Genomic DNA, 17,199 nt, shown 5'->3' with positions numbered 1-17,199 from the left:
ATTGGCCGCCTCCCTCGCGCCGCCTCCCCATTGGCTGCGGCGCGCGGCGGGGGGGCGGGACTAGCGGCAAGCCCCGCCCCCTCCCCTCCTCCCCTCCTCCCCCTCCCCTTCCCGTCCCCCCCTCCAGGACCGGGCGGAGCAGCGAGCGCCGGGCCCGGCCCCCCCCTCCAGGACCCCCCGGGACCCCCCCAGACCTCCCGGGCCCCCCCCACCCCGGCCCAGCCATGGCGAGCCGCGGCCGGGCGGAGCGGCGGAGCGGCGGGGGGCGCTGGAGCGGGCCCCCCCCCCGGTGAGTGCCCCCCCCCCACATCCCCTTCCTCCTCCTCCTCCTCTTCCTCCTCGGGGGGGCTCCGTGCCCCCCCTGCGCCCCCCCAGCATCACCCCCCCCCATGGTCCTCCCTGGAGCTCTCTCGCTGCGCGTCCCCCCACGACCCCGGACCCTCCATCTGCCCCAAACACCCCCTCGGACCCAGGCCCCAGGTCCCAGACACTCCCAGGTCCCCTGCTCCCAAATCCTTAGGATCCCAGACCCCAAGTTCCCAGGCCCCCCGCCACCTCAAAAGTTCTCCCAGGTCCCCAGGCCCCCGAACCCTTCAGGATCCCCAGGACCCCCCAGGATCCTCAGACCCCCCAGGAACCCCCAGGCCCCCTCAGACCCTCCCCCGGTCCCCCCCCAGGCCCCCTCGCCCCCCCTCAGGAACCCCAGGACCCCCCAGTCTCCCCCTTCAGGACCCCCAGGACCCCCCCATCTCCCCCAGCCCCCCCCATCTCCTCCTAATCCCCTCCTCAGGACCCCCCACCTCAGGACCCCCCAAGGCCTCCCGTCCCCCCAATCCCCAGAGCCCCCCAATCTCTCCCCTTAGGACCCTCGGCCGCCCCTCCTCAGCCCCCCGGGCCTCCCCACCCCCCCTCGATCCACCACTCGACCCCACGACCCCCGGACCCCCAGACCCCCATCTCCCTCATCCTAGAGGACCCCCGACTCCCCACCCCCCTAGGACCCCCCAAATGCCCCCCAGCACCCCCTCCCCCCTCCTCCCCCTCAGGACCCCCCTCAACCCCCCCCCTCCAGACCCCCATCCCCACCCCAAACGCCCCCTCAGGACCCCCAGCCTCCCTCACCCCCAGCGCCCCCCACTCAGGACCCCCAGCCCCCACCACGACCCCCAGGGGTTTGGGGGGGGGCTAGGAGAGAATCCCAGCTCAGAGCCCCCAGGAAGGGGGCTGCCATGCTGGGGGGGGGCGGGGGGCGGGATCTGTCCCCCAGAAGGAATTGGGGGGGGGGAGGGGAGCTCAAGACACCCCCTCCATGGCAACAGGAATGCCCAGAGCCCCCCTGAGGGCCGGACTGTCTGTGAGGTTGCCCCCCCCTCTTTTCCCATTTTATTATTATTTTTTTTTGGGGGGGGGTCTGGTAGGGTTTTAGGGTGCCCCCCCCCACCCCCATCAACCCCCCCTCTCTAATTCCAGCTCCCCCCACCCCCCTCTAAACCCCTTGTGGGACCACCTTGGGGCGGGGTGTAAGGAGCGATGGGGCTTTTTGGGGGGGGTGGGGGTTCCTATTTGAGGGGGGGGCCCACGTATGATGTCCCCCCCCCACCAACCCCTATCCGCGTTGCTGCCCTTTACAGCGGAGCTGCAAATGAAAATGGAGGATCTGCCTGGCTCCGGCCTGGAGAACAGCAAGCTGGAGGTCAGCGCCCCCCCAAAAACCCAAAAAAACCCCCCCTTGGTCCCGTGTGGGGCTGGGGGGGGGCTCAGAGCATCCCCGTGTCCCCCCCCCCTTAAGGCCGTCGCGCACGAGATCTACGCGGAGCTGGTGGAGGACGCGTGCCTGGGGCTGTGCTTCGAGGTGCACCGCGCCGTCAAGTGCGGATACTTCTTCCTGGACGACACCGACCCCGACAGCACCAAGGACTTCGGTGGGGGGGGGACACGGGGGGGGTTTGGGGGGGATCTGGGGGGTTTGGGGGGATCTGGGGGGGTTGGGGGGAGTTGGGGGCATGGGGACGCGGGGACGGGGCTTTGCGGGGCATGGGGATGGGGTTTTGGGGACCAGGGGATATGGGGAGGGGGCTTTGGGGGACAAGGGACATGGGGACAGGGCTTTGGGGAGTGGGGGACACAAGGATGGGGCTTTGGGGACAGGGGGACATGGTTTTGGGGCCTGGGGACACAGGGACGGGGCTTTGGGGACCACGGGACATGGGGACAGGGCTTTGGAGATCACAGGACATGGGGATGGGGCTTTGCGGGGCATGGGGATGGGGTTTTGTGGACCAGGGACATGGGTCAGGGCTTTGGGGACCACGGGGCACAAGGATGGGGCTTTGGGGGACATGGGACATGGGGACAGGGTTTTGGGGATCAGGAAACACAGGGACGGGGCTTTGGGGACTGGGAGAAACAAGGATGGGGCTTTGGGGACAAGGGGATGTGGTTTTGGGGCCTGGGGACATGGGGATGGGGCTTTGGGGACAAGGGGACACGGTTTTGGGGCCTGGGGACACAGGGATGGGGCTTTGGGGATTGGGGGACACAAGGATGGGGCTTTGGGGACCACAGGGCACAAGGATGGGGCTTTGGGGACAGGGGGACACAGTTTTGGGGCCTGGGGACACAGGGACGGGACTTTGGGGCATGGGGATGGGGCTTTGGGGACCAGGGACATGGGGACAGGGCTTTGGAGATCACAGGACATGGGGATGGGGCTTTGGGGACATGGGTGAGGCTGTGGGGGACACAGAGACAGGGCTTTGGGGACCAGGAGACACGGTTTTGGGGCCTGGGGACACAGGGACCAGGTTTTGGGGCCCCAGGGATGGGCTTTGGGGGCTGGGGTACATGGGGACACGGGGACAGGGCTTTGGGGACCACAGGGCACGGGGATGGGGCTTTGGAGACAAAGGGACGTGGTTTTGGGGCCTGGGGACACAGGGACCGGGTTTTGGGGCCTGGGATGGCACCCCAGGGATGGGGCTTTGGGGGACCGGGGTACAAGAGGACAGGGCTTTGGGGACCAGGGGACATGGGGACGGGGTTTTGGGGTCTGAGGGACACAGGGATGGGGTTTTGGGGGACACGAGTACCAGGCTTTAGGGTCTGGAGGACATGAGTATGGGACCTTGGGGGACACAGGGACGGGGCTTTAGGGCCAGGGGACACAGGGACAAGGCTTTGGGGACCAAGGGGTGTGAGGATGGGGTTTTGGGGCTGGGGGACATAAGGACAGGGATTTGGGGACATTTTGATGGGGCTTTGGAGAGGCTGGAGGGGCCGGAGACACAAGGATGGGGCTTGGGGTCTGGGGGGCATGGGGACTGGGGGACAGAATGACGGGGCTTTGGGGGACATGGGGACGTGAGGAGGGGGATTAGGGTTTTGGGGGACACGGGAACGGGGCTTTGGGTCTGAGGAACACGGGGATGGAGCTTTGGGGAGCAGGGGACATGGGGACGGGGTTTTGGGGATGGGGGACACGGGAACAGGGCTTTGGGGACTGGGGGACTTGAGAATGGGGCTTTGGGGACCAGGGGACACGGGGATGGGGTTTTGGGGGACACGGGGGATATGGGGCCGGGGCTTTGGGGGACACAAGGACAGGGCTTTGGAGCCGGGGGGGACACCAGGGCGTGACTTTGGGGAGCGGGGTACCAAGGGGGGTCCTGTGGGCCATGGGGCCGGGGTCTTTGGGGTCTGGGGGACGTGGGGTTGGGATTTTGGGGCCGTGCTGACGCCGTGACCCCGCAGAGATCGTGGACCAGCCGGGGGTGGACATCTTCGGGCAGGTGTACAACCAGTGGAAGAACAAGGAGTGCGTCTGCCCCAACTGCAGCCGCAGCATCGCCGCCTCGCGCTTCGCCCCCCACCTGGAGAAGTGCCTGGGCATGGGCCGCAACAGCAGCCGCATCGCCAACCGCAGGTGGGGGCATTTAGGAGGTTTTGGGGGGATTCATGGGGATTTTGGGGTCATTTAGAGGGGTTCTGATGCTGCCCCCCCCCCCCTCCCCAGGATCGCGAGCAGCAACAACATGAACAAGTCGGAGAGCGACCAGGAGGACAACGATGACATCAATGACAACGACTGGTCCTACGGCTCCGAGAAGAAAGGTGGGGGGGCCACGGGGGGCTGGGGGGGTCGGGGGGGTGGGTTGGGGGCTGGGGGGGCGCGTGCCGGTGGCTAGGGGGAAATGAGGCTGGGTTTGGGGGGATAACGTGTCCTGGGGGTCCTGGTGTCTGCTGGGGGGGGACATGTGGCTGGGTGTCTGGGGGGGGGACGTTCTGGTGCCTGGGGGTCTGGGGGGGGACACGTGGCTGGGTTTGGGGGGGGCACATTCTGGTGTCTGTTGGGGGGGGGGGGACACATGTGGCTGGGTTTGGGGGGGGCACGTTCTGGTGTCTGGGGGTCTGGGGGGGGCATATGGTTGGGTTTGGGGGGGGAAACGCATCCTGGGGGTCCCGGTGTCCAGGTGGGGGGCATGTCCTGGTGTCTGTGGCTTGGGGGGGGACACATCACGGTGGCTGAGTGTCTGGCTTGGGGGGGGGGACAATAAATGCTGATGGCTGGGTTTCTGGGTGGCCGGGGGGGGCACATCCTGGTGGCTGGGGGTGTGCTGGGGGGCACCCGGATGGGGTTGGGGGGGGGGACAATGCATCCTGGGGACCCTTGTGTCCTTGTCCCTGGGTTTGGGGGGGGCACATGTGGCCAGATTTGGGGGTGTCCCAGCTGCCCCCCCCCACCCTCCCCACCCTTGGGTGCTGTCAGGGGGGTGCAGGACCAGTCCCACCCCATACCCCCCCCACCCCTTGTGTCCCCCCCACAGCAAAGAAGAGGAAATCCGACAAGGTGAGGGGACTGGAGGGGGTCCAGGCTGGCCGGGGGGGGGCAGCGGGGTGCTCCGGGTGCCCCCAGCCCCCTCTCGCCCCCCTGGGGGCTGTGGGGGGGCCGTGGGGCTGCCCCCGACGCCTGCTGTCCCCGCAGAACCCCAACTCGCCCCGAAGGTCCAAGTCCCTCAAGCACAAGAACGGTGAGGGGCGGGGCCTAGCAAAAGGGGGCGGGGCATGCAAATTAGGGGGGCGTGGTCTATGAGTGGGAGGGGCTTCCATTGGGCGTGGCCTCAAAGGGGGCGGGGCCTCCTGGGGTGTTGGGGTTGGGGCACTCAAGGGGGCGGGGCAAAGGGATGGGTGGGCGGGCTTAAATGGGGCGGGGCTTCTTAATCAGGGGGCGGGGCTATCCCTTTTTTTGGGGGGGGGGGGCACCCACCTTATTCCCCCCCCCCCTTTATTTTCCAGGAGAGCTCAGCGGGAACCCCGACCCCTTCAAGGTAGGGCAGTGACCCCCCCCCCCCCCTGGAGGGGCTGTGACCCCCCCCCTGCTGGCTCGTGTGCCCCCCCCCTGGGGGGGGTGGGGGTCTGTGCCCCCCCCCCCCCCAGCCCTGACCCTGCCCCTTGTGCCCCCCCCGCAGTACAGCAACTCGGCGGGCATCAACTACGAGACGCTGGGCCCCGAGGAGCTGCGGACGCTGCTCACCACGGTGGGGGGGGGACTGGGGTCATGGGGGGGGCTGTGGGGTCCCGAGGGGGCTCTGAGTGTCCTGGGGGGGGCTTTGGGGTCTTGGGTGGGGGGCTCTGGGGTCCTGGGGGGGTGTCAGTGCTGGGTGTCCTGCCCCAAAGCAGCTGGGGGTGTCCCAGGGGATGGGGTGGGTGTGGGTGGGGGGGTTCTGGGGGGGGCACGGGGCAGTTTTGGGGTCCCTGGGGAGGGGATGGGGAAGGTTTGGGGTCCCTGGGGGGTTAGGGCAGCTTTTAGGGTCCCTGGGGTAGATGGGGCAGCTCCAGGGTCTCTGAGGGGGGACAGGGCAGCTTTTGGGGTCCCTGGGGAGGGGTACGGGGTACGGTGGGGTACCTGTGGGTCCCTTAGGGTTGGGGGGGGCAGCTTTTGGGGTCCCTGGGGGGGGATATGGGATGGGTTTTGGGGTCCCTTGGGGGTGGATGGGCCAGCTTTTGGGGTCCCTGGGGGTAGATGGGGCAGCTTTGGGGTCCCGGGGGGGGACGGGGCAGCTTTTGGGGTCCTTGGGGGCCCCCCCCACATCTCCTCACCCCCCCCTCTCCCCCCAGCAATGCGGGGTCATCTCCGAGCACACCAAGAAGATGTGCACCAGGTGAGCACCGCGGGTCCCTGGGGGGGTCCCTGGGATGCCTGCAGCTGGGGGGGGTCCCAGCAGCTGGGGGGGGTCCCATTGCCCCCCCCCCAAGCCCCCCATCCCTCGGCAGGTCCCTGCGCTGCCCCCAGCACACGGATGAGCAGCGGCGCGCCGTCCGCGTCTACCTCCTCGGCCCCTCGGCGTAAGTGGGGATGGGATGGGGGGGTCGTAAGGGGGGGGCCGTTTTGTGTGTCCCCCCCCCAGGGTCACGGTGCCGTTTCCTTCCCCAGCTCCCTGCCCGAATCCGAGGCCGGCGCGGACGCCGATGGCTTCGACGTGGCCGAGAGCCAGGCGCTGATGAGCCGCCTGCAGTGGGACGGCGCCTCCGACATCTCCCCCTCCGACTCTGCCTCCTCCAAAGCCAGTGAGTGTGGGGGGGGGCTTTTTTTTACGGGGGGGCCACGCAGACCCCCAGTGGGGGCGCACAACCCCCCTACAGGGCGCACGACCCCGCTCCGGGGGCACAATGGGGCAGGACCCAGCTCCAAATTTTGGGGTGGGGGCTTCTCTGGTTGTTGCTCTGCTCTGGGGGGGCTCCCTTTTTATTTCGGGACCCCCCCTTTTAATTTTGGGGGTCCCCCATGGTGATGTGCCCCCCCCCCCTGCAGGTACCAACAACTCTGAGTCGCGCAAGACCAAGAAGAAGAAGCCCCACCTGGGGCTGGTGAGCGGCGGCGGTGCCCCCCCGGGCTGGGCTCCAGCAAGAAGAAGAAGCCCAAGCCCCCCCCCCCCGCACCCCCCCAGCATCTACGACGACATCAACTGAGCGCGGGGGGGGCCGGCGGACGGACGGACGGACAGATGGACGGACATGGGGTACGGGGGGGGCACGCAGGACTCTTGGTCGCTCTGAGGGGGGGGGGCTGGATTTGGGAGTCCCCCTTAACGCCCCCCCCCTCTGGCCCCCTTTCCCCCCCCCCCCCCCGGTGCCTCTATTTATTCTGTGACGTCGTTTTTGTACCGGGGGGTGTCCCGTAAGGACCCCCCCCCCTCCTTTGCACCCTAAATTGTGGGGCAGCCCCCCCCCCGCGCACCCTCCATGCCCAGCAGGGGGATCTTGGCCCCCCCCAGGCAGTGGTGGGGGCACAGATTCCCCCTGCGCCCCCCCACAGTGCCCCAGGCTGCTGGGGAGCCCGGGGGGGGGGGCACTCTGCATGCTGCACCTAGAGGGAAATTCCTTTTTATTTTGTGGGGGGGCAGCTAGGACTGTGACCCCCCTCGGGAGGGAGCGCTGCTGGAACCCCCCCTGCTCCCACAGCTGGCCTCTTTTTGGGGTAGGGGGGACCCCAAAAAAACAGGGCCACCCAGAGCAAGCTGGGGGGGGGGCACAGGCCTGGCTCCCCCCTCCTTAGCTCTGGGGGGGGGGCCCTTGGTGGGAGCTTTTCCTCTGCCTGTTGTTTGCCCCCCCAGGTCTCCTCAACCCCCCCCATCCCATCCAGCCCCCCCCCTAATTTTTGTGCCCCCCCCCTGCCCCCCCGGAGCACTTTGCTCGTCTGCAGCTCTGCCCCCCCCCTGCAGCGGGACCTGCCCCCCCTTAATTCCCCCCCCCCCCCAAGGCCTTGCCCCCATGGTGCTCTCCAGTCTGGATCCGTTCAAAGCTGCTGCTAAAAGCTATTGCAGGGCCGGGGGGGGGGGGCGCACGTCCCTGGAGCCCCCCCCCGCTGCTCTGTGCTGCTGGGGGGCTGTGGCTGGGGGGGGGGGGGGCAGCCAAATTTCCCCCCCCCCATGGGCACATTTTGCTGTCTCCCCGCACGCGGAGCTGGCCTTCGTGTGCCACGGGACCGGGCCAGTGCCCCAAAACACGGGGGGGGGCCCTGTGTGTGTGTGGGGGGGGGCACGGGGGGGAAGCAGCCCACGGCCCCCCCCCAGCTTCTGTCCTTCCCCCCCCCTCCCCCCCCCAAGCTGCCTGCAGGCAAGGGGCAGCGCCCTGGGGGGGGGCCACAGTGGACCTCGAGCCCCCCCCATCCCACGCGCCCCCCCTCAATGCCCCCCCCCACGCCCCGCGCTGCGGGGGGGCTGCCCGAGACCTTTTTTTTTTTAATTTTAATTTTTCTTTATTTTTTTTTTTTGCAACCGCGTCGTCGTGTCCCGCGTGTCCCGCGGGGGGGGGGGGTGATCGGGGCTTCCCCCTACCCCCCCCCCCCCTCCAAAAAAAAAAAAATGTAAATAATAAAAACCCGCGCCTGGATTTGGGAGCCCCCCCCCCCACCTCTCTCTGTGCCCTCCCCCACGTGCTCCCGGCGCGCGCGCGCGCCACGGCGGCGCTTACGTCACTGCGCCACGTCATAGCCCCGCCCCTTTTCCGAGGGGAGGGGGGAGGGAGAGCGGCGTCGCCCCGCCCACCGGGAGGGAGGGGGGAGGGGGCGGGAGCCGCCGCGCGCTGATGACGTAAGGGAGGGGGGTGGGGGCGGGGCTGTGCGCGGGGCCGCCCTTCCGGAGGGGGCGGGGCCTGGGGGTGGGAGGGGCTTGGGGAGGGGGCGGGGCTTGAGGGAGGGGCGGGGCGGAGCGGGCGCCCCCACGTGGGCACTGCTGGGGTACTGCACGGGCTGAGCCCGGACACCCCCCCCAAGGACCCTGTGTCCCCCTCCCCCTAGGACCTTGTGCCCCCCCCCAAGACCCTACTGACCCCCCCCATACCCTGTCACCCTCCCAGGCCCTTCTTGTCACCCCCCCAAAATACTGTCCCCCCCCAGGACCCTGTGTCCCCCCCCACAAGACCCTGACCCCCCCCCAGACTCTCACCCCTCCCAGGACCTTGCCCCCCCCTTCATGACCACGTAACCCCCTCCAAAACCCTATCGCCCCCCCCCAAATACCCTGTCACCCCCCCAGAACCCTGTCCCCCCCCCAGTGCCTTGTCACCCTTCCTGGGACCTTCTCATCACCCCCCTAAGGACCCTGTCCCCCCCCCCCAGGCCCTTGTCACCCCCCAGGTCCTTCTTGTCACCCCCAAGGCCCCCATCACCCCCCCCCCAGAACCCCGTCCCCCCCCCAATACCCAGTCACCCCCCTCCCCAGACTTTATCACCCCTCCCAGGACCTTGCCACCCCCCAAGACCTTGTCCACCCCCCCAATACTTTATCACCCCCCCCAGAACCCTGTCACCCCCCCAAACCCTTTCCCCCACCCCCTCCCCCCCCTCTGCCCCCCACCCAACCCCCAAATCCACCCCCCCCCACCCTCCCCCTCTCCCCCCTTTCTTTCATCCCACAGTGGCCACACCGATGCGGGAAGAAGGGGGCCACCCCCCTGTCCTTATCCCCCCCCCCTCAGGAGATGGCCCCCTCGAGGGGCAGCTGCAGGTAGCGGCGCAGGGGGGGGGGCAGCGCGAGGTGGGGCAGGGCGGAGGGGCAGCGGGCACCCAGGTGGCGGCGCAGGGCGCAGCGAGCCAAGTGCTGCAGGCACCGCGGCCGCCCCGCCGCACGCACCGCCGAGGCGTAGAAATCCCGGTGCTCCTGGGGGGGGGACAAAATAAAACACGGGGGGGTGACGAGGCGGTGGTGGGCACAGGGCCCCCCCCCCCGTATGCATCACTCTGGGTGTCCCCTCACCTCCCACAGCTCGGGGGGCACGGCGCCCACCCATGTGTCGGCGGGGGGCACGCGCTCCGAGGCGTTGAGCAGCAGCTCCAGCGCCGGGGGGTGCCCGCAGCAGAACCGCAGCATCTGCAGGACACCGTGCCAGCAGGGTGGGGGGGGGACACACCGCATGTCACCCCCCCACACCCACACACTTAATCCGTGACCCCTCCACCACCCACCTTGGGGTGCACGGGCCCGGCGCCGTGCAGCAGCAGCAGGGCGATGGTGCGCTCGGGGCGCTGCTGGGGGGGGTCCTCATGGAGGGCTCGCAGGGCGCAGTCCATGGGGGTGTCCCCGGCCCCGTTGCGCACGGTGGGGTCGGCGCCGTGCCGCAGCAGCAGCCGGGCCAGCGCGTGCTGCCCGTTGGCGCAGGCGTTGTGCAGGGGGGTGTGACCCTTGCGGCCGGCGGCTCGGGGGTCGGCGCCGGCGGCAGCAGCCTTTCGGCTACCTGCAGGTAGGCGGGGGTCTCGGGGGGGGGGCACTCGGCGGCGGCGCAGGCGGCGTTCAGGGGGGTCTCGCCCTGGCGGCTGCGCCGGGCGGGGTCGGCGCCGTGCCGGAGGTACAGGGCCACGTGCGCCCCCAGCCCCCGGCTCGCCGCCACGTGCAGCGCCGTCAGCGCCCGCTCCCGCGTCCCCAGGTTCACCCGAGCCCCGTGGGCCAGCAGCAGCTCCGCGCACCTGGGGGGGCGATAAATTGGGGGTGGGGGGTGATAAATTGGGGGTAGGGGGCTGGTGACCCCCCCCCGGGTGGGTACAGCCCCTGCGCTGCGCCCCATGGAGCCTCCACGCGACCCCAGGGCATGGGGATGGGGATGGGGTCACGTAGGGTCATGGGGGCGTGGCTTGGGCTTGGGGGCGTGGCTTGGAGTGGGCGTGGTTTGGGGGCGTGGCTTGCAGTGGGCGTGGTGTGGCTTGGGGGCGTGGTTTGGCCCAGGGTGTGGCACAGGGAAGTTGTGAATGGAGGCTGGGGGTGGAGCCTAATATGCAGATGAAGGGGCGGGGCTTGGGGACGGAGGTGAGGCTTGGCAGGTGGGGGTGGGCGGGGCTTGGGGGTGGGCGGGGCTTGGCATGCAGATTAGGCAGGGAGCAGTGGGTGTGGGCTGGGGCATGGTAGGGTGTGGGGGCGTGGTCTTGTATGCAGATTAGGTGGGCGGGGCTTCCGGATATAGATGGAATGGGTGGGGCTCCGCATACAAATTAGGTGGGCGTGGCTTAAATGCAAATCAAGTGGGCGGAGCCTGGCACTGAGAGCTCACAGGCCAGGAGCGCGACCTCTCATACAGACCGAGGGGGCGTGGCCTCGCACGGAGGGGGCGGGGCATGCAAATGTATGCAAATGAGGGGGCTGGGCTTACGGCAGGCTGTCGGGCGCCGTGCAGAGGTGCAGCGGGGCCGTGCCCTCGGCGCTCAGCAGGTTGGGGTCGGCGCCGAAGTCGAGCAGGAGGCGGGCGCAGGCGGGGCGGGGGGCGGCGGCGGCGTCGTGCAGGGGGCCCCGGCCCCCCACCACCGCGTCCGCCTCCGCCCCCCGCAGCAGCAGGTGCCGGGCGCAGTCCTCGTAGCCCCGGGCGGCCGCGATGCGCAGCGGCGACGTCTGCTTCTTGCGGGGGCTCAGCACCCACAGCCCTGCGGCGGGGAGAGGGTCGGGGTGGGGGGGGTGGGGGGTTGGGGGGGGAAGCCCCCAGACCGAGCTGGTGAGACGTGGAGATGTGGATGTGGACCCCCCCCCCACAAGTCCTGCCATCACAGCCCCCAACAACCCGCCTGATTTAAGGGAGGCAAACCCCAAATCCTCCCCATAATCCTTCCCAAAAATCCTCCCCCCCAAAATGCTCCCCCAGAAATCCTCTCCCCAAATCCTCTCCCAAAAATCCTCTCCCCAAAATCTTCCCCCAAACCCTAGGGCAGGACCCCAGCGTTCTCCCCCTCCCTTTCCAAAATAATTCCTCTTTGCTCTCCCTCCCAACCCTATAAGCAAGGAGGGGACCCCCCCAGCCCCTCTCTGCCCCCCCCAGCCCCCCCCCCAGCCCCGTACCCTGCTCGGGCGACCACACCAGCTCCTCGCTGACCGTCTCCAGCACCATGTTGGCGGTGGCCTCGTCCTTGAAGATGCTCTTGACGCGCTCCAGGTCCCCGGTGTACAGAGCGTTGTGGACGGCGGGGTCCCGGCAGTACTGTGGGCGCCGGGGGGGGGCGTGGAGGGCCGGGGGGCTGCGGGGGGGGGCAGCAGGCGCCGTGTGGATAATTCCCGGGCTAGGGCTCGCCGGCGCTCCTCCTGCTCCAGCAGCTCCCGCTGCAGCCGCAGCGAGCGCAGGGCCGAGGAGGAGAAGGCGAAGGTTTCCTGGGCCATGGGGCTGGGGGAGGCCGGGGGGGGGCCACGAGCTGCCTCCTGCGGTGGGCTCGGGGTTATAAATAGGGCCGCGGCTGGGCCCTCGTGCCCCGGAGCTGCCCTATAAATAACTGCCCCGCGGTAAACACGGTCACGTTGGCTGGGGGGGGCCATGGAGCTCGGCCTATTGGGGGGGGGACAGGGTGGGGGATCCCCAATCTTTATGGGGGGGATGTGAGGACACGAGGGGGGGTGTGGATGCCCCCCAGGAAGGGTTTTGGGGGGCTGGGGGCAGGGGGAATCGGCGGCGCAAGGGATGAGCAGAGCGAGCTGGAGCACAACAGTCCTTTAATAATTAAACACCAGGTGGGGGGGGGCACAGAGGGGCTGCCCCCCCAGGACCTGTCCCTGCAGGGCTCCCCAGCCCCAAAACAAACCCGGTGAAGGCACGGAGGGACGGGAAGCGGCCGGCAGCCGGGGCCTCGCCGCGCTCAGCAGCAGTCGGCTTGGGCTGGCGCCGAGAAGAAATCCTCGGGGAGCTCCCCCAGGAGCCCGTCCAGGTCATCTGGGGGGGGGGGGACAAAATGGGGGGTCCTGAGGTGCTCACGGGGAGGAATCACCCCCGGCATCGCCCCCATGTGCCGGGGTGAGGCCGCCTCCAGCACGCCAAGGGGCTCCCGGGGGGTTTCTCCTGCGGGACACCGAGCTCCTTCCCCCCCCCCCATGTCCCCCCTGTCCCACTCACCCACGTCGCAGCCCTCAGCCCCCCCAGGCTCCTCGTGCCCGGGTTGGTGGCTCCGTGCTTGCAGCCAGAGGTTTTCGGGAGGCTGCTGGGGGGGGCCGTGGGCACCCGGTCCCGGTGGTCCCCAGTCCGCAGGGGCAGGGACGTCCCCGGGGATCGGTGCCGGATGCTCCTGGAGGGACCCGGCCGGGGCTGGGACCTGCAAAAACCCCAAACAGCAGAAATTGAAACGTGGTGAGCCCACAGCGGGGGGGATTTATCCATCCCCAAAACTCGTCCCCAGTCCCCCCGGCCCCCCCCCCGAAGCCCCCTCACCTCGTGCTGCGAGAGGCTGGAGCCCTCGAGCTCGGGCGGGTAGATCCTGAGCAGGTTGGCGGGGGTGACGTTGAGGTAGTGGTTGCGGTGGGACGGGGAGAAGACCCCCACCTGCGGGGACAAAGCCTCGGGGTCGGGATCAGGGACACCGGGGGGGGGCGAGCGGCCCCCGGTGCTGGGGGGGCCGTCCCCGTGCGCCCCGTACCTGCTGCAGCAGCAGCACCGCGCCGGGCTTCAGCTGCCTCTCCTCCAGCAGCAGGCGATGCACCGTGCCCTGCATCTCCCCTGGGTGTGCCCCCCCCCCAAAAAGGGCTCTGCGTTACCGGGGGGGGGGGGTCTCACAGCACAGGGTGGGGGGGGTAAAAGGGACGTCCCCAAAAGGCTCACCCGTGGGGTCCCTGAAGACGGCGCCGGCGTCGCCGTTGGTCCTGGTGAGGCTCTTGAGCATCACGGCCATGCTGGGCACCTTGTTCCTGGGGAGCTGCCGCAACGCCGCCTGCGGGCACCCAACCGCTCACACCCCCCCTGTACCCCCCCCACACACACACACCCCGGGGTGGGGGTCAGGGGGGGGGCGCGGGACCCCCCCTCACCTTGCGCAGCACCATGACCACGCTGTAGGTGCGCAGGAAGCAGCCGGGGTCCCGCTCGTCCAGCCCCAGCTCCGTCTTCATGGCCAGCCAAGGACCCCTCCCGAAATCCTCCTCGGGGGGCTGGGGGGAGCTGGGCAGCTCCTGGGGGGGGGGCACGGAGGAGACGCCGTCACCACGCGGTGCCCCCCGGTGGCACTGTCCCCAAGTTGGGGACATGGGGGGGGTCACAGGGGGGGTCTTACCTCCGTCCGCACCTTCGCCACCGCCCCATGCGCCGGCGCGGTGGGGGCCACGATGAGGACGTGCTCCAGGAGCTTCCCGGCGTGCTGGGGGGGGCAAAACCACGTTCACGCCCCACCCCTGGGGGGGGGCAGCCCCCCGGGACCCCCCCCCCACACACACAGCCTTTACCCCCCCCTCCACCCCCTGGTACCCACCTGCTGGGGCAGAATCCCCGCGGGGCCAGGGAATCGGCGCGTTTTCCCCCGGGGGGCTTGGCGTGGGGGGGCCGGGGGGGCCCTGCTGGCGGCCGCCACCAGCTGCACCAGGTGGTTGGTGACCAGCGGCGTCGGCAGCCCCCCGGGGGGGGGCTCTTGAGGGGGGGCTCCTTGCCCACCGCCCCCTCCCGCGGGGCAGCGGGGGCCCTGGGGGGCTGTGCGGGGGGGGGGCGCTGCCCCATATTTTGGGGGGGTGGCCCCATGGGAACGGGGGGGGTCCTGGGGGGGCCGCCGCCGGCTGCCGTGGGTCTCAGCGCCAGCCTGGGCCCGGGGCCTGCTGTGGAGGGGGGGGGCAGGGGGGGGCGCCCCCCAAGCTGGGGGGGGGCGTCTCAGCGCCCAGCCTCGGCTTCTTGCGAGCCCCCCCCAGCCCCTCGCCCCCCTCCAGCTCGGCGCAGGCGGCCAGCAGCAGCCGGTCGGTGGCCGGCTCGTCCTGGGGGGGGGCCACATCCCAGCTGGGGGGGGCTGCGGCCTGGAGGCCCCCCCCCGGCTCCGAGCTGCTGCCGCTGTTGGGGGGCGCGAAGCGGTTCTCGGCATCCTGAGGGTGGCGGTGGGGGGGGCACAGGGACCCCCCCATCCCTGCGGCCCCCCCACCATGTCCCTGTGCCCCCCCCATGCCCCATGTCCCTGTGGCCCCCCCCACGTCCCTGTGTCCCCCTCCTTATCCCTGTGCCCCCCCCCCATGTCTCTGTGTGTCACCCCCCAAGGTCCCTGTGCCCCCCCTTATCCCTTCCCCCCCCATGCCCCTGCCTCCCCCATGTCCCTCTGTCCCCCCCCCAAGGTCCCTGTGCCCCCTCCATGCCCCTGCCCCCCCCACATCCCTGTGCCCCCCCCCCGGTCCCTGCACCCCCCCCATGTCCCTGTGTCCCCCCCCATGTCCCTGTGTCCCCCCCATGTCCCTGTGTCCCCCCCCATGTCCCTGCCCCCCCGTCGTGCCCCCCCCGCGCCCCCCCCTCACCTCATCCGCCAGGTCCCCGAACAGCTCCTGGAGGCGCCGGGCCTGCAGGCGAGGGGAGGCCTTGGGGGGGGGGGGGCTCTGAGGGGCCTTGGGGGTGGGCACCGAGCCCCCCCCTCCCCCATAGACCCCCCGAGCCCCCCCCCCAGGCCCTGTCCCCCCCCCCCCGAAGCCCGGGGCGTTACCATGGCAGCGGCGCGAGGCGGAAGCGGCGGGGCCGGGGCTCGAACCCGCGGCCCCGGGAGGGGAAACGGGAAGGGGGGGGGGAGAGGGGGGGGGAGGGGGCGGGGCCTCAGAAATCCCCGCCCCCAGGGGCGGGGCCGCCTCGTGCGCGCGCGCGCGCGTGTGCAAGGGCACGGGGCTGCGTTGCACGAGGCTTTGCACACTCGTGGTGCACGGGCACGGGGAGTTTTGCACGCTGGGGGTGCACAAGTGCAGCTGTGCCCCCCCCCCCCATGTGCACGCACGGGGGGCGTTGCACGCTAATGGTGCACGCAGGTGTGTAAGTGCCCAGCAAGCTGTTGCACGGACGCTCGTGCTGGTGCACAAAGTTGGGGCATTGCACGCTCGCTGCGTGCATGTCACTGAACAGTCGCTGCACACGTGTGTCGTTGCACACCCGTGTATTGCACACTCACGTATTGTTGCATGCTCACTACACACACCTCATTGCACACAGTGCACACCTCGCCTGTCGTTGCACACTCATGTCGTTGCACGCCAAGCACATACTCATGTTATTGCACACTTACTACACACGTGTCCTTGCACCCTCGCATGCCATTGCAAACTTATTGCACACTCGTGTGTTATTGCACACTCACATCTTAGTACACTTACTGTACAGCTCCATGTTGTTACACACTCATTACGCACTGATGTCATTGCACGCACACTACACACACATGTAATTGCACACATTCATGTTATTGCACACTTGTGTCATTGTACACACACTACACATGTGTGCAATTGCACGCCTACATATCATTGAATGTTCACGTTGTTGCACATTGCATGCGCACTGCACACATGTAATTGCACACGCGTCATTGCATACTTACTACACACATGTCATTGCACACTCATGTGTCATAGCATGCACACTGCACACACATGTGTAGTCACACACACCTTGCACACTCATTGCATATTTATGTCATTGCATGCACAGTACATGCATATGTGTCATTGCACACACATGTGGCGTTGCACACTCATTGCACGCTTGCATGTCATTACACATTTGTTGCACACTCAGTGCACTGATTTCATTGCACGGAAACGTGCTGCAGTACACTAGTTGCACGCTCATTGCACACACACTGCATGTGCACCATTGCACACTCATCATTGCACAGTCATGGCACACTCACACGTCACTGCACATGCACGTGTCGTTGCACTCTCATTGCACACTCATTGCACCCATATTATTGCCCACCAGTTGCACCCTTGCACATCATTGCGCACTCCTTGCACACTCAGTGCATGCTCAGCACACGCGTATCATTGCACACACACATCATTGCACGCTCGTTGCACACTGACTGCACGCTGACATATCATTGCACACACATCTTTGCACACCCATTGCACATCCATTGCCCACCCGTTGCACGCTCACACCTCATTGCACACACACATCATTGCACACTCAGTGCACACTCACACCTCATTGCATACTCCTTGCACACTCAGTGCATGCTCAGCACATGCATATCATTGCACACACATCATTGCACACTGACATGTCATTGCATATATATCATTGCACACCCATTGCCCACTTGTTGCACACACACACCTCATTGCAAACACACATCATTGCACACTCAGTGCACACTCAGTGCACACTCGCACCTCATTGCACACTCAGTGCACGCTCAGCACATGCATATCATTGCACACACATCATTGCACACTCGTTGCACACTGACACGTCATTGCATATACATAATTGCACACCCATTGCCCACTTGTTGCACACACA

The 17,199-nt window shown here is 68.3% G+C and overlaps 3 protein-coding genes across 4 annotated transcripts; 1 reads left to right on the top strand and 2 right to left on the bottom strand.

Moving 5' to 3' along the window:
- The first annotated feature begins 1,633 nt into the window (after positions 1 to 1,633).
- On the top strand, positions 1,634 to 8,182 carry ATXN7L3 (ataxin 7 like 3). Of its 2 annotated transcripts, XM_072028824.1 has the most exons (12): positions 1,634 to 1,693; positions 1,790 to 1,922; positions 3,751 to 3,922; positions 4,013 to 4,110; positions 4,824 to 4,846; positions 4,982 to 5,027; positions 5,293 to 5,324; positions 5,466 to 5,534; positions 6,115 to 6,158; positions 6,271 to 6,342; positions 6,431 to 6,564; positions 6,809 to 8,182. In XM_072028824.1, the coding sequence occupies exons 1-12, from the start codon at positions 1,643 to 1,645 to the stop codon at positions 6,964 to 6,966; spliced, it is 1,032 nt and encodes a 343-aa protein (XP_071884925.1). In that variant the 5' UTR covers positions 1,634 to 1,642; the 3' UTR covers positions 6,967 to 8,182. The 2 variants fall into 2 exon arrangements, with proteins under 2 accessions (XP_071884925.1, XP_071884924.1); XM_072028823.1 differs by having other exon boundaries at positions 4,824 to 5,027.
- A 1,204-nt stretch (positions 8,183 to 9,386) lies between these two features.
- On the bottom strand, positions 9,387 to 12,221 carry ASB16 (ankyrin repeat and SOCS box containing 16). Its single transcript, XM_072028829.1, is given in 7 exon segments — positions 9,387 to 9,656; positions 9,753 to 9,866; positions 9,962 to 10,261; positions 10,264 to 10,459; positions 11,137 to 11,404; positions 11,814 to 12,003; positions 12,006 to 12,221. Coding segments are annotated over 7 exon segments (1,377 nt in total). The 5' UTR covers positions 12,129 to 12,221; the 3' UTR covers positions 9,387 to 9,470.
- A 217-nt stretch (positions 12,222 to 12,438) lies between these two features.
- Positions 12,439 to 14,789, bottom strand: HROB (homologous recombination factor with OB-fold). The gene is made up of 8 exons (XM_072028831.1): positions 14,195 to 14,789; positions 14,000 to 14,083; positions 13,758 to 13,898; positions 13,552 to 13,660; positions 13,370 to 13,449; positions 13,165 to 13,275; positions 12,853 to 13,048; positions 12,439 to 12,672 (listed from the first exon to the last, which is right to left on the bottom strand). Exons 1-8 carry the CDS (start codon positions 14,786 to 14,788, stop codon positions 12,599 to 12,601), a joined length of 1,389 nt encoding a protein of 462 aa, XP_071884932.1. The 5' UTR covers position 14,789; the 3' UTR covers positions 12,439 to 12,598.
- Between the last annotated feature and the right edge of the window lie 2,410 nt (positions 14,790 to 17,199).

The sequence above is a fragment of the Anas platyrhynchos genome, chromosome 28 (genome assembly GCF_047663525.1).
Source record: "Anas platyrhynchos isolate ZD024472 breed Pekin duck chromosome 28, IASCAAS_PekinDuck_T2T, whole genome shotgun sequence".
NCBI lineage: Eukaryota > Metazoa > Chordata > Aves > Anseriformes > Anatidae > Anas > Anas platyrhynchos.
Note: the sequence above shows the minus strand (reverse complement) of the source record. Positions and strands in the feature narration are given on the sequence as shown.

Excerpts from the sequence above, each read along its gene's own strand:
- ATXN7L3 (XM_072028823.1), top strand. The coding sequence starts at position 1,643 with ATGAAAATGGAGGATCTGCCTGGCTCCGGCCTGGAGAACAGCAAGCTG. Across the intron at positions 1,923-3,750 it reads CGACAGCACCAAGGACTTCG|AGATCGTGGACCAGCCGGGG; the intron begins GTGGGGGGGGGA and ends GTGACCCCGCAG. Across the intron at positions 5,535-6,114 it reads TGCGGACGCTGCTCACCACG|CAATGCGGGGTCATCTCCGA; the intron begins GTGGGGGGGGGA and ends CTCTCCCCCCAG.
- HROB (XM_072028831.1), bottom strand. The coding sequence starts at position 14,788 with ATGCCGAGAACCGCTTCGCGCCCCCCAACAGCGGCAGCAGCTCGGAGC. Across the intron at positions 14,084-14,194 it reads CGGGGATTCTGCCCCAGCAG|CACGCCGGGAAGCTCCTGGA; the intron begins GTGGGTACCAGG and ends TGCCCCCCCCAG. Across the intron at positions 13,450-13,551 it reads CGTCTTCAGGGACCCCACGG|GGGAGATGCAGGGCACGGTG; the intron begins GTGAGCCTTTTG and ends GGGCACACCCAG.